The 23942-nt window shown below is 42.1% G+C and overlaps 1 protein-coding gene and 1 long non-coding RNA gene across 2 annotated transcripts; one reads left to right on the top strand and one right to left on the bottom strand.

Moving 5' to 3' along the window:
• The first annotated feature begins 310 nt into the window (after positions 1-310).
• On the top strand, positions 311-23683 carry loxl4 (lysyl oxidase-like 4). The gene is made up of 15 exons (XM_029254239.1): positions 311-347; positions 2504-2788; positions 3766-4112; positions 4648-4862; positions 11115-11153; positions 11275-11488; positions 11803-11983; positions 15759-15913; positions 16139-16306; positions 18489-18651; positions 18910-19153; positions 19892-20007; positions 20122-20258; positions 22655-22766; positions 23014-23683. Exons 1-15 carry the CDS (start codon positions 341-343, stop codon positions 23082-23084), a joined length of 2454 nt encoding a protein of 817 aa, XP_029110072.1. The 5' UTR covers positions 311-340; the 3' UTR covers positions 23085-23683.
• Positions 15266-17641, bottom strand: LOC108942682 (uncharacterized). Its single transcript, XR_001966722.1, has 3 exons — positions 17449-17641; positions 15716-15849; positions 15266-15573 (listed from the first exon to the last, which is right to left on the bottom strand). It is a non-coding gene; the product is annotated as an uncharacterized LOC108942682 (long non-coding RNA).
• Positions 23684-23942: the final 259 nt, after the last annotated feature.

Here is a 23942-nt window from a genome sequence, read left to right as displayed (position 1 = left end):
ACTATGGGGCATTAAATCTAAATTGATGAGGGGAAAAAAATTAAGTTTTTTTAGCAAAGGTGTGCACCATTTACAAAATGTGAAAAAAGTTTACTCAGATCACTTGTTTATCTGTATACACACATACACACAGCTTCATCCCAAGTGATTTGAAATTGAAGAGGTTACAAAAGCAAAGTGGAGACCTGGAGATGTAGGGGAATGTGGGAGGGATGGAGAAATGGATGGAAAGAAGGGAGGGAAGAAGAGAAGGAGGAGAGGCCAAAGAGCACGTCTCCGCTGTGTACTCCTTCACTCTGTTACTCTGCGGTGCCGAAGGAAAGACGCAGGTGTCTCCACAATGGCACGTAAGTGAGCTGCGGATTGACAGGTGCGGCGCGCGAACCTCACGCATTACTGAAGCGCGCCCTGTCTGGCTGTCTTGGCGCAGTATACGCGGTTTCTTTCTGAAATACCTTCGCTTCGTACATAACAGTGAGGGAAAGTTTATTACCCTATTCGTATCTTTACACTCTTCTTTCAGTACGTTTATGTCTGAGACGAACGGTTTTCCTGCTTTTGATATGATTTTTTTACTAGAAGAAGACGAAGAAATAAATTGGAATGAACAGATTTTTCAGACTTTTTCTCAGAGCAATTATGCATCTTCCTTGCCAGTATGTGTAATTATTGAAGTTGAGGCTCTACTTAGCGAGGCAGCAAGAAAGTTTGAAGCGGGCACAGCTTTTCTCAGAAATTTAATTTTAGCTCCTAACGGAAATTATCCTCAGAGGTTCAAATTGATTTTCTCATTTGACTGTCTTTACCAGGAAAAAAAAAAAAAAAAACAGACAATTTCTTTATCTCTGCATTGTTTTTTCAGTAATTTTTTTGCTCGGCTAATATCCATTAGTATGAATGATATGGTGATTTATTGCTGGGACACTTAAAAACAAATGTGAACGAGAATGAGACGCTGTGGGGATCCGATGGCAAGATGAGGCTGATTTATGGAGTGCCCTTCGGGCTTCCACTAAGAGAAGTGAAATGAACGCTCAGTCTACACTTTCAGGACCTCTACTGAGACTGTGCCCCACTGAGATAACGATTTTTATTAACCTTCATTTATCTCACACCTTCATCCCAGGCGGCTTGAAATGTTAGATAATCAACTTTACATTGATACCCAGGGTTATTTTTATTGTATCTATTCAAGGTACATATCCTGAACAAGTTTACTACAGCAAGACAGATTTGAACCGAGCACCTTCACATTACAAGCCGAAAGCGCTAAACACACTACTTGCTCGTCGTTATTGTAACGCACCTGTCCTTGGTAAAGGTGTATGGCCTATGGGTTGATAACACTACATAGAGCTCATTGAAAGAGGCTTTGAAGAAAAGCGTCTGCTAAATAAATAAATGGAAAATGTAACGTATATTTTTCTCGCTGTACTCACAAGTATGCATACTCTAGTCTAAGTGTCTTACTGTGAGAAAATTACGACAGAATGGAGAAACTGCTGAAATATGCATACACAGGTCCTGGTTCAGCTAAATAAAAACAATAAACTTAATGGGTCACTCGTCCTAGTGGGACACACACAGTCTCTGTCACATGGGTGAACCTGAACTTCCATCTGCAGAGAATATAAACTATAAATATGTACAAGTAATTTACCACCATAAGACATAAAATTGATTGCAATATCGAATTTAACATCCAGGAAAGATACCATGGCATTCCAATTAGACTGAAGGATGCATTTACATCCATTCATTTTTGGTTCCTTCTTTGTTAACCAAATAACTGGTAGGGTAAGGGTAAAAAGCTGCTGCTTTTAGCTACAAAGGTTACAGGTTTGAATCCTAGCTCTACTCTCAAACAAGCAGCATAGTTGTAATTGTTCAGTTGGATCTTGCAGTAGTATTGGTATTTTAACATTGAAAGTCGCTTGGAGAAAAGCCAAAAGTCGTTGTAAGCAAAGCTGAAATCTTACTGTAGACTTAGCCTTTGCTATAAAATACATCAAGTATACAAAAGGAGAAAATAAACGGTACATGTTTTGAACAGCACAGATCTAGTTACATTTTCTGCACGACTATGAACTCTAGTGTTATCAGCTCACATATTCACCAAGGTGACTTACACTGGTGGATACACTATTTACAATGGGTCACGCATCCATAGATCAGTGAAACACACTCTCTCACACGTAGGGGGAACTTGAAAAACATGTCCTTGGACTAGAGGAAACCCCCGCAGACAGGGGAAAAACATAGAAACTGCACGAAGACCAGCAGGGATCAAACCCACGGTCTGTCGCACCACCCAGGCGCTGTGAGACAGCAGTGCTACCAGCTGTGCCACCGTGCTACCACTTAATATTATTGTTCCTTATGATTGTAATTAGCCTTTGAAGTGTTTTGCACAGCGGTGATTTAACATGAAATGTTACGAAAACACATTTCCTGTACTTCGTTGCCCCGATAAGTGAGGTGTTTGTGACGCTGTCTCCGGCAGAACCGATGCTTGTCCTCCTCCTATTTCTCGCTCTACTGCTCCCCACGGCGCACGGCATCCCGCCGTCCCCCGGCCGCTCCCCCCGGGCGCCCGCCCCCCGCGTGCGCCTCGCGGGTCACCCCCGCCGCCACAACGAGGGCCGCGTGGAGGTCTTCCACAACAACGTGTGGGGCACGGTGTGCGATGACGAAGTCGACATTAAACTGGTCAGCGTTGTGTGTCGGGAACTGGGCTTCCAGAAAGGCATCACCTGGGCTCACAGCGCTAAGTACGGACAAGGCGAAGGTGAGCCTCAGAGCGCGTCCACGACATTTTGTGCCTTTTCCTCTCATTAAACTGCACCTATCTGAGATTCGTTTGAAAGTTTCTCTGCAGGGGACAACAAAACCTTATAAAAAAAGTGCCAACTATCCTGAGAGAGCTGTATGAAACATACAGTGTCTAATTACACACACTCTCTGGGGTGGCGTTGGTGTGATTCCCTCAGCACCACAGACACACAGTTCACCTGTTCTAATGTGTTGGTTTTCATACTGAACGCTGATGTACAGGGCTGGCAAATCTAAGATAGACGTAGCCCGCAGGACACTTTGTTCAGGCTAAAATAACTCCTCAAAATCAGTAATTTAAACACCCAGTATTTTACTTTTATAGCCGCAGTGATTTATGGTGTCTGTCCTAGGTTCTTTTAATGTAAATACAACATTTCCACAACAAAATCTGCGGGCTGGTGCTTCTCCTCTGTGCCTTCCCTGCTTTGCCAGTTGATTTAAATTTAGAGGGACTATAAAATGTTCTATAAACCAAGGCCAGTGTAGCACGACGCTGGCAGGGGAACACTGTCATTAGACCAAAACAAACGTCCCGAAAAGCTCATATATGGGATACATCATCAACCCAGACAGCCTTAATGAACCACTGTTAGAATCCTATTACAGGGCTGTGCAGTTTCCAGTTGTTCAGTGACTGCCGTTTTTCAACAGAAGCTCTTGTTACTTTATGATTAGTATGCCTGGAGTTTGCAGTGTTTTCCTCAGCCTTGCATGCTTTCAATGAAATTCCATCCAGCCTGCAGAGGCTGGGACTGCTTGTTCAGTGCTGCAGCCTCTTCTGGTTCGCTTAACCTTGGTCTGGTCATACATCCTTCATGTGTGGAACAGACTTGTACCCAAGAGCTTCCTTTCATTTTGCCTTTGTTGCATTTGAAGAGATCAGCCATGGGATGTTCTCGGTTTAAGGACACAGGGGTGTTGCCTCTGCAGGTCCCATCTGGTTAGACAACGTGCACTGCAGCGGAACAGAGACATCATTGTCACAGTGCTGGTCCAATGGCTGGGGTGTTCATGATTGCACCCATGCGGAGGACCTGGGTGTGGTGTGTGGGGAGGAGAGGCTGGAACAAACACACCTGGGGCACCTGAGCTCTCCACGCCGTGGCCATCAGGTCTCTCAAATGGGCAGTGTGAATGTATCTCGTTACTGGAACAATGACGTGTTTGACCGAAGACAGTTGGACCCTGGTCGGTTGGGGAACAGCGTGGGGAACAACGTGGTGGACAGGCGTAGCCATGACCATAGACAGCACTTCTATGGAAGCTCCTCCTCCCCGGTAAGCAGCTACACCAGCCCATTACTGTCTTACCTGCTGTAGCCAGGAGCGGCCTAGTTTTGTTCTGCCTGGCACCATATCTGCTTCTACATCCAAGTTAAAACAAATATATTATTTTAGTTTTTGTATGATTTCTTGCAGTATTTTAGATAAACTGTAAAATTGTTACTTTGGCAAAAACTTGAATAACTAAAAAAACACTAATTTCCCGGTGACAGCATCAGACATCAGTCAGTATTTAAGTGATATCATGACAGGTCACAGCCTTCCAGGATCCATTGACTCTGTCTGGTTTATATTACTCGGGATTATATTTCCATTGTATCAAGGGGCCTTGTTTGGTCATTGATGGTGCCTCTTGGTCATATGACTGCCAAGTGGTTGCATGGCCACTGTGTTGGCCCTTAAAAAAGAAAAAAAGCTGTTTGCTTTTTCACAGATGTGATGCTGAGTGCTGTATGTATTGCTTAGGGGGTTTTATCTAGGCCATTGTCTTTGCTGGTGGTCACCCTTTGTCTACACTTTTTTTCCCCAGGCCACTAGCAGGGTGCGGATTGAGGAGGTCCGGCTCCGACCAGTACTGACCGCTACCAAAAACAAGGCCTTGGTGACGGAAGGTGTGGTTGAAGTTAAACATGCAGGGAGATGGCGGCAGGTGTGTGACCTGGGCTGGAACCTCAACAGCAGCAGGGTTGTTTGTGGCATGCTGGGATTCCCTGAGGCTGTCCACCATAATGTCAAGGCATACAAGTACGTACGTCTGGGTTGTCTTGGGGCATAGGAACAACCTGGCAATGAGGACAGAGATTTGATGATTTTTTAGCATTAAGTGTCTGTTGGTACAGTGGTTCATGAAAACATTTTTGAACTTGCTGCTGTTCAACTGTCCTGTCAAGCTGATTGTTAGAGGTCAGAAAAGTAGCATTGTTTTCACAAAATACAGAAGAATAAATATGAAGAATGTCTGTTTTATTTCATAAAAGCTCTATATATCCTTCAAAGGTAAGTATGAAGATCAAGGTCAGCTCATTGACTGTGTATATGTATTGAAACAGTGCCACTCTGTCTGCTGTGTTACCCATGTATCCTGTCTCAGGCTCTATATGGGGTGTGTCTACGTGTGGGTATCTATGTGTGCATTTCTGGCAGAGTGTGTGGCTTGCGGGGGTGTAGTGGTGCGGTGGGTTGGACCACAGTCCTGCTCTCCGGTGGGTCTGGGGTTCGAGTCCCGCTGGGGGTGCCTTGTGATGGACTGGCGTCCCGTCCTGGGTGTGTCCCCTCCCCCTCCAGCCTTCCGGGTTGGCTCCGGTTCCCCGTGACCCCGTATGGGACAAGCGGTTCTGAAAATGCGTGTGTGGCTTGCATGTATGAACAAATATGTAAAGGTTCATTTGTGACCAGTCTGGAGCTGTGTGGTGTGATGCAGATAAAGTATTTTTAGTGTTTGAGTGTAGTTGAATATTGCAGCTCATTTGTCTTTTCTACTTGCTCACCAACTGTCTCATTCCCTAGACAAGTCGCTGCTGTAGTTCATGTTCTAGAAGGTGTGAAATAGCAAGTGTTAGAACTAATGTTTTAAAACACAAGGAAAATATACAGATAAATCTCTAATTAGATAAATTCCACTCATATAAATCAGGATTTACGTTAATTCTCGGCATACACATTATTTACAAATAGCTCTTTTATTTTACGCAAAACATCTGAAATATGTTACCTGCAAGTCGTCATAACCAGACAAGGCAGGAAGCTGCATCTTCACAGTTCTCCCTTGTTTTGAGCCGTAACCGCATCTCCTCTTCTTAGTGTAGTGCTTTTTTGCATTTTTTTCTAACCTTTTCATTATTTACAATGCCTTGTGGTAAACGTGCGTTTGAAGAAAAAATGAGAACCGTCTGGCAAGTGTACAGCAATTGATTTAGAGATGAAATTAAACATAATAAGGATGAAGGTGGACAAAGATTATTGTCTATAGCACGGGAACAAAGTTTTGCTGTATTGAATGTGAATAAAATATTGAAGGATGGTGCATGCATAAAGGAACACGTGAAAGGAACAGCTAGCATGAAAACAACAATAATAACGAAGAAACGTCAAGGTGTAATAACTGAGATTGAAAAATTTTAAATTATGCAATAACAGTACCCTCCTATGTGCCAGCATACCACTAGATATAAGGTAAGCATGCACAGTTACAATACCATGTGTGTACTGTATGCAGTAATCTATTTTTTAATAAAATTTTTGCTTTATAGAAATGTAAAAATTTATTTCATTGACTAGGCCTATGTCTTATTACAGTATTTAACATGTCTGACATTTACTAGAGAATTATATTGTGTAATTCTTTTATACCCGTGTTTGTAACAAATGGGAAGGAAATGAGAAGGATTGGCTCTGGAATGGAGGGGGAGGGGAATCCGACATATATAAATTTCGACTTACATAAGGGTTGAGGAATGGTCTTTTTGCGTAAGTCGAAGGGTGTCTGTATTATATGTAGTCAAATAGTCTTCCATTTTGGAATTTACTTTTTAAATTCTTGAGCCATATTACAACTCTATCGGCATAAATCCATTTTTAAGAAAGGAATATGTTGTGTTCTGTTATATCTGCAGTGAGGACCGTTGAAATGGCAGAGAAATCTATAGTATGAGTATTTAGGAATGGTAGAGAAATCTGTGATCTTCAAAGACTTGGGCTGTGACGCCAGTAAATCTTGTTATATTGATTCATTGTGGGCAATACAGAACAACAGTAGCTTTGAGACTGAAAGTAAGTCAGACTGGCCTCTAATTATGAGGAAACCAATGTTAGTCAGTGAGTTTATACACACTGCCTTCACACGATTAGTGAGGTGACTTCTGTTTGTGTAGCTGTCCACCTGCTCCTGGCCCAGCACATGCTCATAGTTGTCCCCATAAGGTCCTTGTGCCGTGCTGCTATGTTCATCCTCAGGGCTGCTCCACAGAGAAGGCTGTAATTGCTGGTTGGGGAGGGCCGAGCTTTGCTAGATTTTAGCTGTATGCAAGTGGTGCTCAATTATAGCTGCACCCTTTTCAGCCGTGCTGTGTCAGCTACTGCCACTGGCTCAGGCACCACAGGAAATTTGGGGATTTTAACCACATTTTTGTTTAATTACCTCGTTTCTGATGTAACTTTTTTGCAAGGCATAATTTCAGTTCTTTGGAAGATCATGTTTAGATTTAAGTGTTCCTCAATTATCTTGTCTCTAATTTATTTGTGTGTTTTGGAAAGCAAAACACTGTTTGGTACCGACTTTGTTTTTAGCCAGTAGCTATACTTTTCACCCATCATTTTAGCCCCCTTGTATTCTCCCTAGTACTAGATGCCCCTTTGTGCCCAAGGGTTGTGGGTCAGGGTGGACAACCACTTTCTCCTATATAGCATCCTGGAGCAAGTTTTTGTTTTCACTGGAGGCTTAGATCTTCAGCCCCCCCCCCCCCGGAAAAAGAGTGGGTGGGCCTGCTAACTCCTTCCTAATTAAAGGGTTTTGTAACAGCAACACCACCCCTCAAATCTTTTGCCCACCCCAGCAATTTCTGTCAAATGGGGTCAGACCTCTGTCACCCTTGGAAACATGCAAATGCAAGCAGTCAGCAGTGTAGTGTCAGTTGTAGGTTGTTTTCTGGATGAAGGCCTCAGCTGAGAGACATGGCCTCATCTCCTGTCCTGGCCTTGTCTAGTTTTTAAATCTGAATTCCTTGTAGGATGATCCATTGAACAGCAAACGTAACTGACATTCACTCTCACACTTGTTGCCTCAAATTGCTAGTTGGCAGGTGACGATTAACTGTTGCATAATCAGAGGTGTAGACAGTCAGAGGTAGAAGGCAAACCTGTGGCAGTTTCCAAGTCTAATTACAGGTCGGTGACTAGCAGGATAACTGCTGATACAAATTAAAAACACATAATTTGGCAATGTTTGTGCACTCTGAAGTAGAGCACTGGGTCCTAGGTTCACAAAGACGTTTTCATCTAATCACACACATTACTGTCAGTCAGCCTTCACTGTCTGTCCATAGTCTCAGGTTAGCTTGAGGAACCTGCCAGGTGTGCAAGTTTTGAGTGCATGTCTGTTCAATGTTGAGTTCTTTGTGAAGACAGCATGTAGAATCTCATGTGTTGATGGGCTAATGTTAGGGCAAAGTTTGAAGGTAAAAATCTGCCTATTTCTTCCACAGCTTTGTAGGACAAAAATTGATGACATTAGTACAAGTATAATATTTCTCAAGAGATGCATTTAATTTCTGTCATTAATTAAATCTTAGTATGGCTGTGTTGGCATTGAACTGCATTTTTTTGATGTTACGGAAAATACAGAATGACATTTACTTATCACAGCAATCTGTAATTCAAAAGAAAATGTGGCCTCTTGTTGCTTGGAGATGAGAGGTTTTTAAGGTGCACATTCTTTGCTCGGAAAGCTGCTGTGAGTGAACATTCCTTTGTGTCTGGTCTGTGCTGCAGCATGTTACTGACCGCATAGCAGACAAAGCCAGGCAATTTGATGTACGTAAATAAAGTCCCTTCAGTAGCAAGAGCTAAATGCAGCCTTTGCTTGTTCTTTTCAACCACAGCCTCTCAGCTTGCAAGTCCCATGGCCTTGCTGTTCCCTTGCATGCAGTTACATGGACGATACAGGGCTTTGGACCACATGGATGAATAACTGGAAAGAGTATCCAGCTGGGCAGAATGCAAGCAGTGTCCTTCTTAGTTGTGGTCAGGGGAGTCTCCATCTGTGTGCTTGTTATCCCTGAAGAAATAACTACGGAAAGGGGGCAGAGCCTGTGTCCCATGCAGAGTGATTTACCGTGTGCTGCAAGCCTCGGGATGCATGAAGATTTTTTTCAGTTAATATTTTTTTATTTCATGTCAGCGTATGTTGCCTTTTATACAAAGTGCTGCCTTGTGCCAGGAGTGAATAGTTTAATATCAGAATGAGTTGTATCAGATTAGTGAACTACCATCATGGTGACCATATAAGGGACAACAGAAAGACAAGTCTGTCAGTCAAAGACATTATTGTGGAACCAAATTAAATGAATGAGAGGGAAAAGTAGGAAGATTATAAGCCAGATGGAGGATGAGCTTTGTGGTCTATGGTGGAAATAGGACAGTTATGAGTGATTATGGGGAGGAAGCCATAGAATGAGTAGTACAGGAGATGCCACCAGTTTCATATATGAAGATGGTTTTAGTGCAGGAGGTGAGTGTGGCACATTTAGCCATGCAAGTGTTTAGGTTGCCGGAGGAAACATCTTGTGAAAGACCAGGTTCTTCGGCGGGGCGGGGGAGCTGGGGGGGTGTACCTGGGCACACATGGAAGTTGAAAAAGTAAATGTTGTTTTTTTAGGAGCTGGGTCTGGGTTTCAGAGCACGGTGATAATGACATGGGAAAGTTGGGGAAATCAATATGTTTAATTATGCAAACAAAACCAGTTTTAGATACGGAACCAAAAATAGACAGGACTATTACTGTGTGCACTCTAGGTTGGTCTTCTTTTTTTCACCCTATTAAAATGTTAGGTTCCCAGAGATCAATGCATTGACTGTGAGCAAGTGTTGGTGATTCTGCTTACCTTCTGTGCTGGCACAGCTGAAACATACCACACACCTGTTCAATCACCTTGTTTGATGAAGGAAACAGAGGAGCAAAGGTTGAAGAAATGTGAAAGTGTTGTTGGGCTGTCCTAGTCCTGTCTGTCAATAAGCATGTTTAGGCAGCGTAGATCATGCTGCATAAGGAAGGGATGCTCAATCCTCCCTTTCCTCAACAGGTCATACTAAGGCTACTGTTCCCAGAAATCTCTGATCCATGTATATATTGTAATTTAATCTCAATGTTGGTGTTGCAAGATACCACAAAATGTGTGTTGTTATGATTCTGTATTTTCCCCCATGTTACCATTTTGCTTGTTTTTATACATTTACCATGTTCTACACTCTGTTGTTCATCTTCTTCACATACATTTACTTAGTCTAGGTTTCAAATTTATCCAGTGGTTAGAATGGACTATGGTAAGAATGGACTTCACTAAACAATGGTAGCAATGGTTCTTCCTGGAAAAACTTGTTGCCACAAACCAACATGAGTTCATAGTCCCTGGGATATTCATGTGGTCCGTTTATGTTGTGTGCCAGTAAAGAGTTTGCAGAATGGTAATTTTGTAGGGACTTAACTCTTAGCCACATACCAGCAGGGGACTCCAGTACATGATCAAAAGCGGCAGGGACACTTGTAGTTACCCGAATCAAATTCAAGACCCTGGGTATTGTCTACAAATGCATCAATAGAACTGCTCCCAGCTATTTACAGGACTTGATCAACCGCTACACCCCAGTCAGACCTCTTCACTCGTCTCCTTCTGCCCGCTTGGTGGTCCAGTGCACGAAAAGTAAAGCACTGAGGTTCTTGGTTCTGGCTCCTTTGTGGTGGAATGACCTTCCCCTCTCACTCAGAACTGCAGAAACTCTACATTCAAGAAGGGTCTGAAAACTCACCTTTTCTGGACCCATTCTGCCCAAGATCTCTGCAGCTCATGTATGATGTAAATGGTCATACACCGTAACTTCATGAGCATCCCCAGATAAAGCCTTTATTCAGCCACTACTTGGGCATTGTATTTGCTTGTTTGTGTATCTTATAATATTTAAAAAAAATGGTAGGAGGTAGGAGGGTATCAGGGTTTGTCTATCCTGTGTTTTATGCACCTCCTTGAACGATGAACATCAGTTCAGCAAGTGGGAGGTAACAAACTAGGTTCACTTGAGAGTCACATGTCTGCAGCCATGTCTCTTTCTCTTAATGTAATGCACAAATTGTACTTTTGCTGAGATGTACGTCGCTTTGGACAAAGCATCTGCTAAATGAATAAATGTAAATGCAAATGTACCCATGTGGAGTGGTGAAATAACACAGTAGATTTGGCTATCTCTTCATGTAATTCACTTTTAATTTTGGTTCCTCTTTCCCAACAGAAAAATATGGGATTCAAAGATTGCTGATCCATCCACCAGGTGAGAAATTTCAGCATTTTTCTAGAACTGTGGTAGAGCATAGGTTGTTAAAGACTAGTGAGAGCTGTAATGGCACTCCTACCCCTGAGGAGCTATACAACTGTAAATCCCCCCATTACAGGCTAAGCATCATGGCCAGTAAGAAGGGCTTCTGGGTAGAGAAGGTGCATTGCCAGGGCATGGAGAACAGCCTGTCTGAGTGCCACACTCAGCTATCCATCCCCCGGAGCCCCACACCCTGCCCCAATGGCCGGCATGCTGTTGCTCGTTGTGTCCCAGGACCCCAGTTTTCACGCATTTCCTCAGGCCAGCCCCAGGCCCCACTTCCTACTAAGGTGAGGCCCCCCTTAATTGTCCTTTGTAGTCAATGGGGTATTAGGATTTAGTAATGCTCCATATTGTTAAAATATGCTTAATAATTGTTAAAATCATAAATATTTTCTTCCAGTCAATGTAGCTCACATACTTCAGTTTAGAGTAAATCCCATTTTAAATTCTTAAATAATCCAATAACTAAATAATTTATTTTGACCTAATATAGAACAATCACTTTTTGGTACACATTTTGATTCTGATAAACACATGTAAGATACAGAAGAACTGTCCACTGACATGCGCCCTTTTTACTCTGTTACTCTGTTCCTCCTAGCCAATTGTGCGTCTGAAGGCCGGTCCTCGGCTTGGCGAGGGACGTGTGGAGGTGCTGCGAGAGGGAAAGTGGGGCACAGTTTGTGACCACTTGTGGGACCGTACGGCAGCGAGTGTGGTGTGCAGGGAACTGGGCTTTGGCACTGCCAGGGAAGCCCTCACAGGGGCCTACATGGGGCAAGGTGAGCAACAGGCATGCAGACCTTTCACAGACAGGGCAACGTAACAATGCCACTGTTCACTGCTTTTGTGGCTACTTACTTGACAGAAAAACAGTGTCGCAGAAACAGGGATATGAACTTAATGTGAAGGTGACGGTTTTACTTACAATGAAACAAAGAACTAAACCCATGAACTATTTTGATGAATACCCAAAGATCCAGTTCCCAAAACAATTTTCCAACATGTAACATTCACAACCCTCTCATTCACTGCACTCACTCAGCCCACAGCTTCTTTACAATGAGCCACAACATACAATGAGCAATTGACCTAATAATTCAGTAAATTTTAAAATTATTAAATCAAATTCATTAAGGGTACTGGAAATTAACACTACCGCTCAGAGCAGTCCTGATACAGGAATGTGTTCATTCTGCTGCAGAATATGTGCTTTATAGTATAGGTGAAAATTATGAATTGAAGTTTTAAAGACAGTTCACAGTAGTAAGAGCCAAACAGCAATCATATGGTGTGTGTTCTTACCAAATGGATTCTGTGCATGTTTTGCAAATAAAGCAAGATGAAAAACAAACATTCAAACATTGGAAATTAGGATATTCTGGTGAACATTTCCAGATAGTATTTATCTGGTCACGGAAACAAATTCTGTCTATGGTTTGTTTGCAGTTTTTAATTACATTATGTATGGATTCTTAGTTCTCTGTCATGAAGAGCAAGAGTTGCTTTCACTGTAATTTCAGTTATCAGCACCTCATGTGTTTTAGCAGATGATCTAGTTCAGCTTCTTGTGCTGGGGTGAACAATAAGGGTCTTGTGAGTTCCTTTGTGACTGAGAACTGGAGGGTGTACATGCCTGCTATGTGTATGTGTGTGCACTGTTATGAATGCGTATGTCTTCATGTAGATGACTTGTTTGAGATTGCGGACAAGTCAGAGTCACTTTGTGATGTCTGCTTATCTAGGTACTCTATGCCTATGTGCTGCTCAATAGACGGGGAATGTAGGATGTCACGGAGGTGAATGTACTGAATACTTGCTCTGTTGCTCTGAAGGCCCTCCATGGCTTTTATCTGCTGCTGATGCTGAGCTGCTGCTCCACTTCTGACAGACTTCAAGACAGTTTAGCCCAATTGTGGCTTTTAAGTGACTGCTAGCCTGTTTGGGTTGGCACTGTGAGGCTCATGTCAGTTCTAAGCAAAGTCTAGAGATAAGTCACTCATGCCAACTCAGCTTGCCATAATCAACCACTTCCATACTCATACAACAGTTAGTTTTCTTCATTATTTTGTAAGACTGAAGGAAGGTGGAAGTTACCTCTTGGCCTTGTTTAACTGAACCTTCCCTCCTTCAAAGCTATTTTAAATGTGTTGCTTAAGTCTGTTTAACCATCTTAATATTACATTGATTCAATAATACATGTACAGTCTTTCCAGTTGGTTAGCACCTTAAAAGTATGACTTAAGGTGCTGACAAATAATTTTCAGAAAACCTTGAAGTGTGAGAAAGATTTTGTGATTTAAAAAAAATGGGACACAATCTGAAGTAAAGAAATTAGAGAAATTAAGTTATTACAGTCTCTATAGTTCATGGCAATTGTAATTTTTATTTGCTATTTTTCCGTCAGACATTTCTTAGTAGTTTTTTTTTTTTTTTTTTTTTTTTTTTTACACTGCATCTGAACCTGCTGCATAACCTCCATTGTAGTGTAGCTATCTCTGTGGAAATCTGTTGTCTGTAAAACATCATGTTCTTGATGAGCAAATGGCATATAATTCAGTCCTATGGTGTTTTTGAAGGACATCACACCAGAACGGAACACAGGCCTTGAGACCTGAACTCCCAGTGAGATAAAAGTGTGAAGTATTTTGGCCGGCATCCAAAAAAGGGGGGGGGGACGTAGGTGCCTTGAGGAGAGGCGTGGTGTCCCAGCTACCGGTCAGGGGCTCTAGCATTGATGTCAATGATGAATTTACTAAAAGTAGGCTCTCTTTGTATGCAGTTGCTGGAGATTTTCACTGTTCCCTTACAGAATGTCTCCCAAAAACCACACACAGCTCCTCCTTCGTGTTTTAGGCCAGTCTGCCTTTTAAGAATATGGCCTTGCAGAATAAAGCAGCTGATTCTATATTTTGAATGGGGTTGTCTGTTTTTGGTGTTTCTGAGGTGAATGTGGTTAGGGTAAAATAACAGGCCTAATGTGTGATACAAACGATGGTACTGTATAAACTGTTGTATAAATGGAAGAACAAATTATAAGTATGGAAAATTATAATAATGAATGGCAGACTGAATGGCTTTACTGTATTACAGGAAAGTTTATATGAGTATTAATAGATATATGTGCATTGGTAAGTCCTTTCTCTGTGATGGACTAGCGTCCTGTCCAGGATGTACCTTATGCCCAGTGACTGCGGGATATGCTTCAGGCCCCTGTGACCCTGAGCATAACAAGAAGTAAATAAAAATGAATGGATTGACTAACCCTTCGTCATTATCTGACAAGGTGCAGTTTCAGTTTTGATCTTCATGAGGGTTCATCCCCAACTAAAACAAGCAGGCAAATTTGACAAGAAGATATGCTGTATGATTTGTGAGTTTTGCTGGTGTCTACTTTATTGATGTCTACTGTCCCCCGATTCAGGCTGCAAATGGGGTGTTGCAGAGGTTACACAGGTGTGGTTTTAGTAGTTTGAATGTATGAGTCACTTGGATTACAGGGTTTTTTGTGATTCAGCTTGTATTTTTAAAGGACAAATCCATGTGTTTGTTTTTTCTCTGCACAGGCACAGAGAAATGTCTTTTAACCTGATATTATGACAAAGTACCCAAAAAGTGATACTTGTGTGGCGATGCAAACAAAATTGCATAAATTGGCTGGGATTTTCAGTCATCAGTTGCAGAAATTACAGGGACAATACTTCTATTTATATTTCCCATTTTAAAATTTGTGTTTTTTCAACTGTAGTTCAGTGGTTTCTGTTTCTACATGTAATTTACTCCGGAAAATGTACATACGCATTAGAACAATCCAGCTTTAGCCAGTTTCTTGTGATTTGTTTTATGGGTGCTGAAGATCCCAGAACATCTGCCTCAGTTAAGATATGCTGCACAGTACTCACCTTTTCCCTAGCAGTGCAAACAGTCAATACAGAGTTCAGTAGTCTGTAACACAGAGGATTTAGTTTATTTGGTTCTTTTGCCCAAGCAAACTGAGACAAATGCAGACTGTAATGGCTTTAGTCTTCACCTTCACCTTGTCTGTAGATTTAAAAAAGCTGGTACACAACATTCTCATCACACTGCTACAGAATTTCTTTAGTGGATTATCTGTTGGTTTGTAATTTTCAGTAAGATTTCAAACCCAGATGAGGAACTAAATCCTCCACTAGGGCTTAAAAGAAACTTGTGAGAAACACTGAAGCTTTTAAACAGTCATTCGAAAAGTTCAGCTTTGAGAGACAAATTCAGTGCCTAAGGACTCCATACCATGTTGAATGCCCTGGGCCTCTGTTCTTTCTTCACTGCCTGTGGTCTTCTCACCTGGTGGCATTTGACTTCACGCTTTTGTGTGGAGAATCGAGGTAATGATCTGTAACAACATCAAGATCAATGTCTGCACTGCTGGCAGGTTGTGAGGCTATGGATCTGGCATGGTTCTGAACTCTTTATCTGTGACACTCATTTCTGATGGGGTGAAAACGTTCTGCTCACTAAAAAGTCAGCGTGCATACCTTGTTGTGCCTGTGGGAGGCTAATACCATTGCTTCACTGCAGGAACTGGGCCAATTCACATGAATTCAGTGCGCTGCTCAGGTGCCGAACGCTCCATTGCTGACTGCTCCTTCCAGGAGGTTGCTCCCAGAACCTGCAAGCACAGTCAGGATGCTTCGGTCCGTTGCAATGTGCCCAAAACAGGCCTGGAGACTACGGTGAGGCCTGCTAAGGGATTTACATGTCCACAAGCTCCAACAATGTTCTGGACCATCATGGGAATAAATAAAGAACATGGGCACTTACATGAGGGATTAGTGCTTAATACTAATTGCATGATTTACTTTCAATATGTGGCAAGAGATAATGATGAGATGTGGAAACTTTGATGTTGCTGACTCTTATTTTTATTTCTCCTTATTGTCGTTGACTCTTCCATTCAGGTGAGGCTGGCTGGGGGCAGGGAGCCTGGTGAGGGTCGTGTGGAGGTGCTGATGTCTATGCGTGGGCGTAAGCGTTGGGGTGCAGTCTGCAGTGAGAACTGGGGCATCAATGAGGCCATGGTTGTATGTCGGCAGCTGGGCTATGGATTTGCTGCTCGGGCCCATGAGGTGAGCGTCTCCCACACACCATCTGCATACACAGGTGTTTTCACTGAGACCTAATGTTGCCCTTTCGCTTGCTCACAGGGTGAAGAATTGCCTGCTGTACTGAAAACACATTTACACATTCCCTGCCCAGAAATGGCTTAGTGCCTTTTAGGTTTCTGCTCCTGTCATGGGGAATATGGCATTAGCGCTAAAAATGTCTGAAAATATTGTCAAAGTATAGAATACATACTGTGCATGTAGATGCATAAAACTTCCCTGCGGTACTGTAGATGACAAAATTATTTTTTCACTGTAGCTTTCTGTTACAATGGTGTAACAGAAAAACAAGTTGAGACTTTGTGGAAATAACATAGAAGCACCACACTCTACCCTCATGCCAAACTGATATTGACTGTAGTTATCAATACTGCACCTAATCATGCAGTAACTGAAATACTCCTTTGTATCAGCTTATTCTAAGATGTTATCATGACATTGAGAAACCTGTCAGTAGCTGGGCAAGTTACTCCACAAGGGTGCCAGACAAATTTCAGGGAAGAAACACAGAGACACACATCCAGTCAATCAGTCAGTCAGCATTTTATCGAAAACACGTCTTTGTGATTCTACCCAATTCCTACTATGGTCATATAAGTAATGACATTTTAATAACAATTTAATTTTCAAAAGAACCGTTATAGCGATGCTTTAAGAGAATTTATGGCTAAACAGTACTCAACAGTAATCAAAATTCACATGTGCATTGGCAACCAACACAAGAGCCTTTGTGAGTTTCTTTGTACCTTTTAAGCCTAACTTTCCAAGATGTTCAGAAAAAGAGCAAATGTAGGTCAGTACAACATTTTGATATAGAACAAATTAAGTTGGAATCCTTCTAAATTATTTTTCAGAAAGATCTTTCAGTTACTGGTTCTATTAGAAGAAACAATCCATTATTCATCCCAACAAAAATTTCACTTTAATTTGAAATTACATACAGCGATAACATAGTTATTACTTTACTGTCATCGTTTGAAGCCTTTGTAGAAATAATGTAATGTGCATTGGAAATCTTGATTTTCTTGAATTTGCATCCTGACTTCTGATGGCATAAAATCTAAAGATGTGGACCAGGTCCTTTAGAAACTGATTTAGTTACTTACTTAGATTGATCTTGACCTTGACATAGAATTGGCCAATGTTGCTGCAGAAATGATCAGTGAATCCTTGTACCTTAAATGTTCAGGGCCCCAGCTGGTTGTGCAGGGGAGGGAAAAGGAAAAGGGAAAGTCTAAATAAATGATTGTAAAATAAGGGGAGTAGATGGTGGGGGTAGGGCATGGCAGAGACTCTATACGCAGCAGTGGAAATGTGAAAGGATTCTTGCATGACAGAAAACAAATGGGTGCATTTTAGTCTGGAACTCCTCTAAGTTTTAACTGCCAAAAAACTGCCCATGGGAGGGCCTACTTGTTCCCTTCCTAAAATACATACAAAAAAATTTCACATTGGTCAATTTAGTATAAAAGAGTTGTGAAAGCACTGCCCTAGTTTTCAAGCTTCTGTGTCCTAAGCAGTGTGTTAGGGGTGTTTGTCTTTGATTACTGGTTCTCCGGGACTCTGTGTACTGGCTTTGGGCCATACTTGGCACTGATAAGGTATAATTTCAGGCTTTAAACACACCTGCCTGCTGAATGGCTCAGAAAATAAAATTAAACCCAGAAATAGTGACTGGACAGAATTAAAATAGGTCACAGTTTAAAAAATTGTAAGTACAAATGCTAATGGCTGCTAGCTATGGCTGAATAGGGCTGTTAGTCCCAGGTGACATCGTGCTCTTAGTGCATACCATGGTGGACGACACCTGTATATGCCAACCAGGACATGAACTTATTAGCATCTAGTGACCGTAGTAATGTTATAAATAGCTGTGTAAGTTGAAAAAAGTCTTTTTCTACAGCAGGAGGGGTAAGCAGCCACTGGCACTTGAACCCTCAGTTTTTTTTGTCCCTTGCCTTAGTTCTAGTAGTAATTTAATGTATAGCAAACCTTTTATTTGTATCACATCTTGTGATCCTTTGTTCAGCTCTCTGTGTCATTGTGTGAGAAGAGCACTCTGTAAAATAAGCAGAATGTAATTTTTGTTGCCTCCAGCTGTATATAGCAATACTGAGGCATGGTGACCCTGTGGTGCTATGTGCAGGAGACCTGGTACTGGCCTGGGGACCCCAGTGCCAGTGAGGTGGTTCTCAGTGGGACCCACTGTGTTGGAACTGAGCTCTCCATCCAGCAGTGCCGACGGAACCATAATGTGCACTGCCCTCGAGGGGGTGGTTCTCGAGCTGCAGGGGTCACCTGTGCTGAGAGTAAGTATCCATCACACACTTATACTTGACTACCCTACTGCTTCTGCTCCTTCTTGGGTCAGTTTTTCAGAACTGTTGCAGGATGTTACAATGAGACAGTTTTCCACATCGTCCTCTGGGGATATAAAATCACATATTGATTACATATGCATCCTCTGTCAGTATTGCCATTTTTAGACCCATTGAAATTCATTACTGTGCCAGTTTCACTGATCCCTGTCTGTTATTTTGTCTCTGTACTCTCTGCCACCTCTCTAGCTGCACCAGATCTGGTACTGGATGCCCAGCTTGTTCAGGAGACTGCCTACCTTGAGGATCGACCTTTGCACCTTCTCACATGTGCCAATGAAGAAAACTGCCTGTCTTCTTCTGCCAGCCGCATGCGCTGGCCATATGGCCACCGACGCCTGCTCCGTTTCTCCTCACGCATACACAACGTGGGTCGAGCTGACTTCCGCCCCCGAGCCTCGCGTGAGTCCTGGGTCTGGCACCAGTGCCACAGGTGAGAGAGTTTTAGATTCTGCCCCTGTCTGACTGGCCTCTCCCATGAGGGAGCTGTCAGGATCTTGTGTTTGAAAAACATCTTGAATTGTGCGCTTATTTCATCCTAGTTGGCTACCTGCCAAATGTTTGTTTCACTAACTCTCTGTTCTGTGCTCCGTGATGGTAATGGCTCTGTCTGTGGACAGCTTACATGTGTTCAGTGAGAGGTGACCCAGATCAGGTCTCTTGCAGATGGTAGAAGAAATTACTGGGCAGGCATAACTGTTGCTTGGCTGTTCTATATTCTGGTGTGACTTGCCCATTTTGTAGAAACAAGGATGCCAATTGTAGAGTGAGGTGGGTTGGGTTGTTAATCTTTTGCTGTAACACAGGCCTGACAAACATATGAAAATACCCCATTCAGGTGCTGAACAAGTGAGGCTATGGTCCTTCTTGGGTCCCTGCCACATGTATTCCACCAATTAGTGATGAAGTCATTTCACTGATCCCTACTGTCAATAAACCAGATGTCCATTGACCAGTAGGTTTTCCCAACTTGCTAAGCTGGTTGAGGAATTGAAATTCGACATGAGCTTTTGACAAAACAAAGATGACGTGAGTCTTTCTCTGAATCGTTACCCAGGCATTTTTAGCCTTCATGCTTAGTGGAGCCATGACCTGCTTTTAAACCAATGACTGGTAGGTTTCTACTGATTTGGCTTCTCAGTCATATGTACTTCCTTTCTGCTCTACTTAGGCACTACCACAGCATCGAGGTTTTCACCCACTACGATCTTCTCACCCTCAATGGCACCAAGGTGGCTGAGGGCCACAAGGCCAGCTTCTGTCTGGAGGATACCTACTGCCCTGATGGTGTGTGGGAATAAATGATGGTCTACTGACAAAAGCACTACACTATATGACAGTTAACATCCATGACATCCAATGGTCAAAATCCAACCAGATGTGTTGTTTCACCTGATTCAGGCCTGTCAAAACGTTATGCGTGCTACAACATGGGAGACCAGGGCATCTCAGTAGGCTGCTGGGACACCTACCGCCATGACATCGACTGCCAGTGGGTAGACATCACGGATGTCAGGCCAGGGGACTACATCTTCCAGGTCAGGCATCACATAACTTGTTTGGAGGGGTCAGAAATATTGAGAAAGAGGCAGGAGACAAGGGTTGAAGTCACAGGTTTTCCCACACTGTCACAGACTGATGCATTGCAAGTTGGATCCATTCACCTCTTTCATTAACCTGTGGCGTGCTCTCCGCACTCGAGTCTGCGGGTGCTGTTTTGTGGAATCAAAGCCCAAGTCCACATTACCACTGCGCGTTACTTCTGAAGGCCAAAATCACATTGTCACCCCAGCGGCAATTAAGTGAAATTCTTTTTATACATTGTGGCCACAAAAGATAGCTATCAGGAGGAAGTTCTGTTTAATTACAGCATACCTATCCTGCATGCCTTTTTATTTATTTACTCAACATGTGATGAATCTGCATATTTTTAGGATATTTGGCAGATTGTAATTACAAACCTATGTTAAGCCTCAACTATACATAGTGGAAAAGAGTGCTGTGGTCGCACTCCAAAAGTCAGATTATTACTGCATGCTGCAGAGCTCAGAGAATAAATACCCACTCCCCAACAGACAGCACCTTCTTTTCAGCCTGTCTGCAGGAGTTTATTTGCACTGAACAGCAAAGGGAGTGTGGAGGTATGGGGGTGCACTGGTGGGGTGGTGGGGTGGTGGGGTGGTGGGGTGGGTTTGGCCAGGTCCTGCTCTCTGGTGGGTCTGGGGTTCAAGTCCTGCTTGGGGTGCCTTGTGATGGACTGGCATCCCATCCTGGGTGTGTCCCCTCCCCCTCCAACCCTCCGCCCTATGTTGCCGGGTTAGGCTCCGGCTTGTCGCGGGACAAGTGGCTTCAATCAGGGTGTGTGTGTGTGTGTGGTGTGTGTGATCAGAGGCAATCTTGTGAATATTCTCAATTTATTGTAATCCGTAAAAATGAAGGGTCAGTTTTTGAACTTCTGTTTTACAACAAAAATAAAAAACAGCAGTTGAAATGAACCACTGGTTAAGAGAGGAACAGAGCAGTATTCTTTGAGTTCCCTTGCCCCAGCAAGCCCCAGCCCCACCATTAAAAATGGCTAACTTCTCATAAGTGAAGTTTTTTGTTTGGGAGTACTTTTCATTGACAGGTGGAAAAACAAGATCTAGCTGAGCACTTAAAAGACATCAGGGGTAATTTGGATATATCTCTGGCTGTTTTGTGTGCCTTCACATACCTTTATTGCGGGTATATAGCAGTTACTTATGTTGGATATGAGTTCCACCTGCACTTTTGTACAAAAAATAACATTAGTGAATCTTGGCTTAAATTATACTTTACTATAATGAACATATTTGTTGAAAAAGATCTTCACAAGAGTAGTCAACATTTATTAAATTGCTGCAAGTGTGTTTAATCATTCAAATTGGGAAAAAGCATATAATTTTTACGACTGTGTGAGTTCAGATTGTAGATTGAAGATTCAGTTTATTGTAAAATCTGTTAGTCTTGAAGATATTCAGTGCATCATTCACTTAAAATATTTGGTTTGGCTTTTGAACTCCTGTTACCTTTTCAGTTTTTTTAAATTCCTGTTGCACTGTCACCACAGAGTAACACACATACTATTTGAACATATAATGCTGCTCGAAAGTATGTGAACCCATTATATCCATTGGTTTTTCCACAAAATGGTTTTTTAATAAGAAATCTTTCTCATCTGACATAATAGATGTGTAATTATCAGTTCCATATGATGGTTTAGATGAAATTATGCATGTAGTAGAAAAACTAAAGTAGTGCAGGTGCAAAGATAACTGAACCTCAACTTGCATTGGTTAAACCAAATAGTTAAGTAGAATCAAGTGTTAATTATTTATTCATTATAAGCTTATTTTAACATTTAGATTTTAAAAGTTTATTTTAATATTTTATGCAAGAATAATGACCATCCCTATAGGGTTCACATTCTTTCAGGCACTGTAAATCATCTACTTTATGTGGAAATAAGGATATAGTAAAATCTCACATTGTAACTAGTCTGTCATCTGTAACTGGCAGAACTTGTGCTTTAGATTTAGATATGTTACAAGACTACAAAAACAATGTATGTTAAAAGTACATGTCATGCATACACCGATAATGTATACAATTTTATATATCCCTCCTTTCTGGAAGTGTTCTTTGGGCTATGCATTATGTTTATCTTTCCAGTGGAAATGTGGAAAACTCGTCATGTAAGCTTTTTATGGATATAAATCAGACACGCTGTAAAAACAACGCAGCACCCTCCACGGGAACTCCTAATGACAGGCTCTATGACTGTTCTTCATCCGGTTGGTCCTCTTTCTGTGGGAACTTGAATGTGCGATGGAGTGTGCCTGTGTGTAGTTTTAGTTCTAGTTCAACACTCTATATCTGCATTCATGCCTTTCACTTTGCCTCTGTGCTATTTCAGGTGGAGGTGAATCCATCCTTGGACATGGCAGAATCTGATTTCATGAATAATGTGATGCGCTGTCGGTGCAAGTATGATGGGAACAGGGTCTACATGTATGGCTGTCATACAGGTACTATTGCTGATGACATTTTTGTACCAGTCACATATGAGAGAGTACTGTGATCAGCATCACACTCGCACACAAAAACATGTGCTCGCACACAAGTATGTGTACATGTGGTCAGTCAGACATGGATACACATTCACTAATAGTTATGAATGTATTGTGATATTTGAGACTGAAAGTTGTAAGAGTGGAACTGGGACACTTGCTTGCCTGGTTTTCGTTTCACCTGGAGTTCTCTCTCTGCCCTTAGGAGATGCATACAGTGCTGAAATTGAGGACCTTTTTGAGCACCAGCGTCAGATCTCCAACAACTTCATCTAAGCTGAATTCAGGCAGGGTTCCTGGGGCAGGAGGGAGGGTGAGAGGGAGGGCTGGGTCACATGACACACTGCCTTCAAAGGGGCAGAGAGCGGCACTTGTCGGTTCCTGGAGGGCCCAGAACAACCAAATTCACCAAGATGCATTTATGCCAGTAAGGAGACCTTCATAAGAGGAATAAGTCCACCAATGAGGAGGGACTGGTATCACCACGGAGATTGTTTTTTTTAGTTCACACAATGGGTTTTTAGCATTTAGGTCCAACACACACACACCAAAGCTAGAGAAACATGTTGAATAAGTATGAATTTCTGCAAGTCACAGAGGACAAGATGTTTCTCCAAGGGAAACATAAAATGTAAGCTAATATTTTAGATGGAAAAGTGAATATTTGTAAGGTATTTGTGTAATTAAGTATTATAGGCCAGGATGAGCATGAGTGGTGGTTTTTGGGGACAATAGGTTGTTTATGGACAAATACCCCATGATTTTAGCATAATGAGATAGCAGTGTTTCCTCGACAACTGGCCTGGTTGGACAGTAATCCCCATAGAGACATTAGTGCTTTGTTACTGAAGTTCTCTTTCAACACATTGTACACAAACTGTATGTTCTGTGTTGTATGAAAATGTAACATTTTTGTGGAGTTAGATTTTTAAAATTTTGAAGTTGGACTTAGTAACATTGCACATCCATTTCAGGTTGATACAAAGGTGTTCAGAACTGTGCCTAAAACCAATAGTTTTGCTTTTTTATAACAGGTCAATGATATTAATTAAAAGATGCACTTTATCTGTTTAATTCAGTATTCTGACAGTTCTTCCAAGAATTGTGGTCCAGAGGATACCCAGTTTTGTACAC

The sequence above is a fragment of the Scleropages formosus genome, chromosome 8 (genome assembly GCF_900964775.1).
Source record: "Scleropages formosus chromosome 8, fSclFor1.1, whole genome shotgun sequence".
In the NCBI taxonomy this organism is placed as follows: domain Eukaryota; kingdom Metazoa; phylum Chordata; class Actinopteri; order Osteoglossiformes; family Osteoglossidae; genus Scleropages; species Scleropages formosus.
The sequence above is the reverse complement of the archived record's forward strand: the minus strand, read 5'-3'. Positions and strand labels throughout refer to the sequence as shown.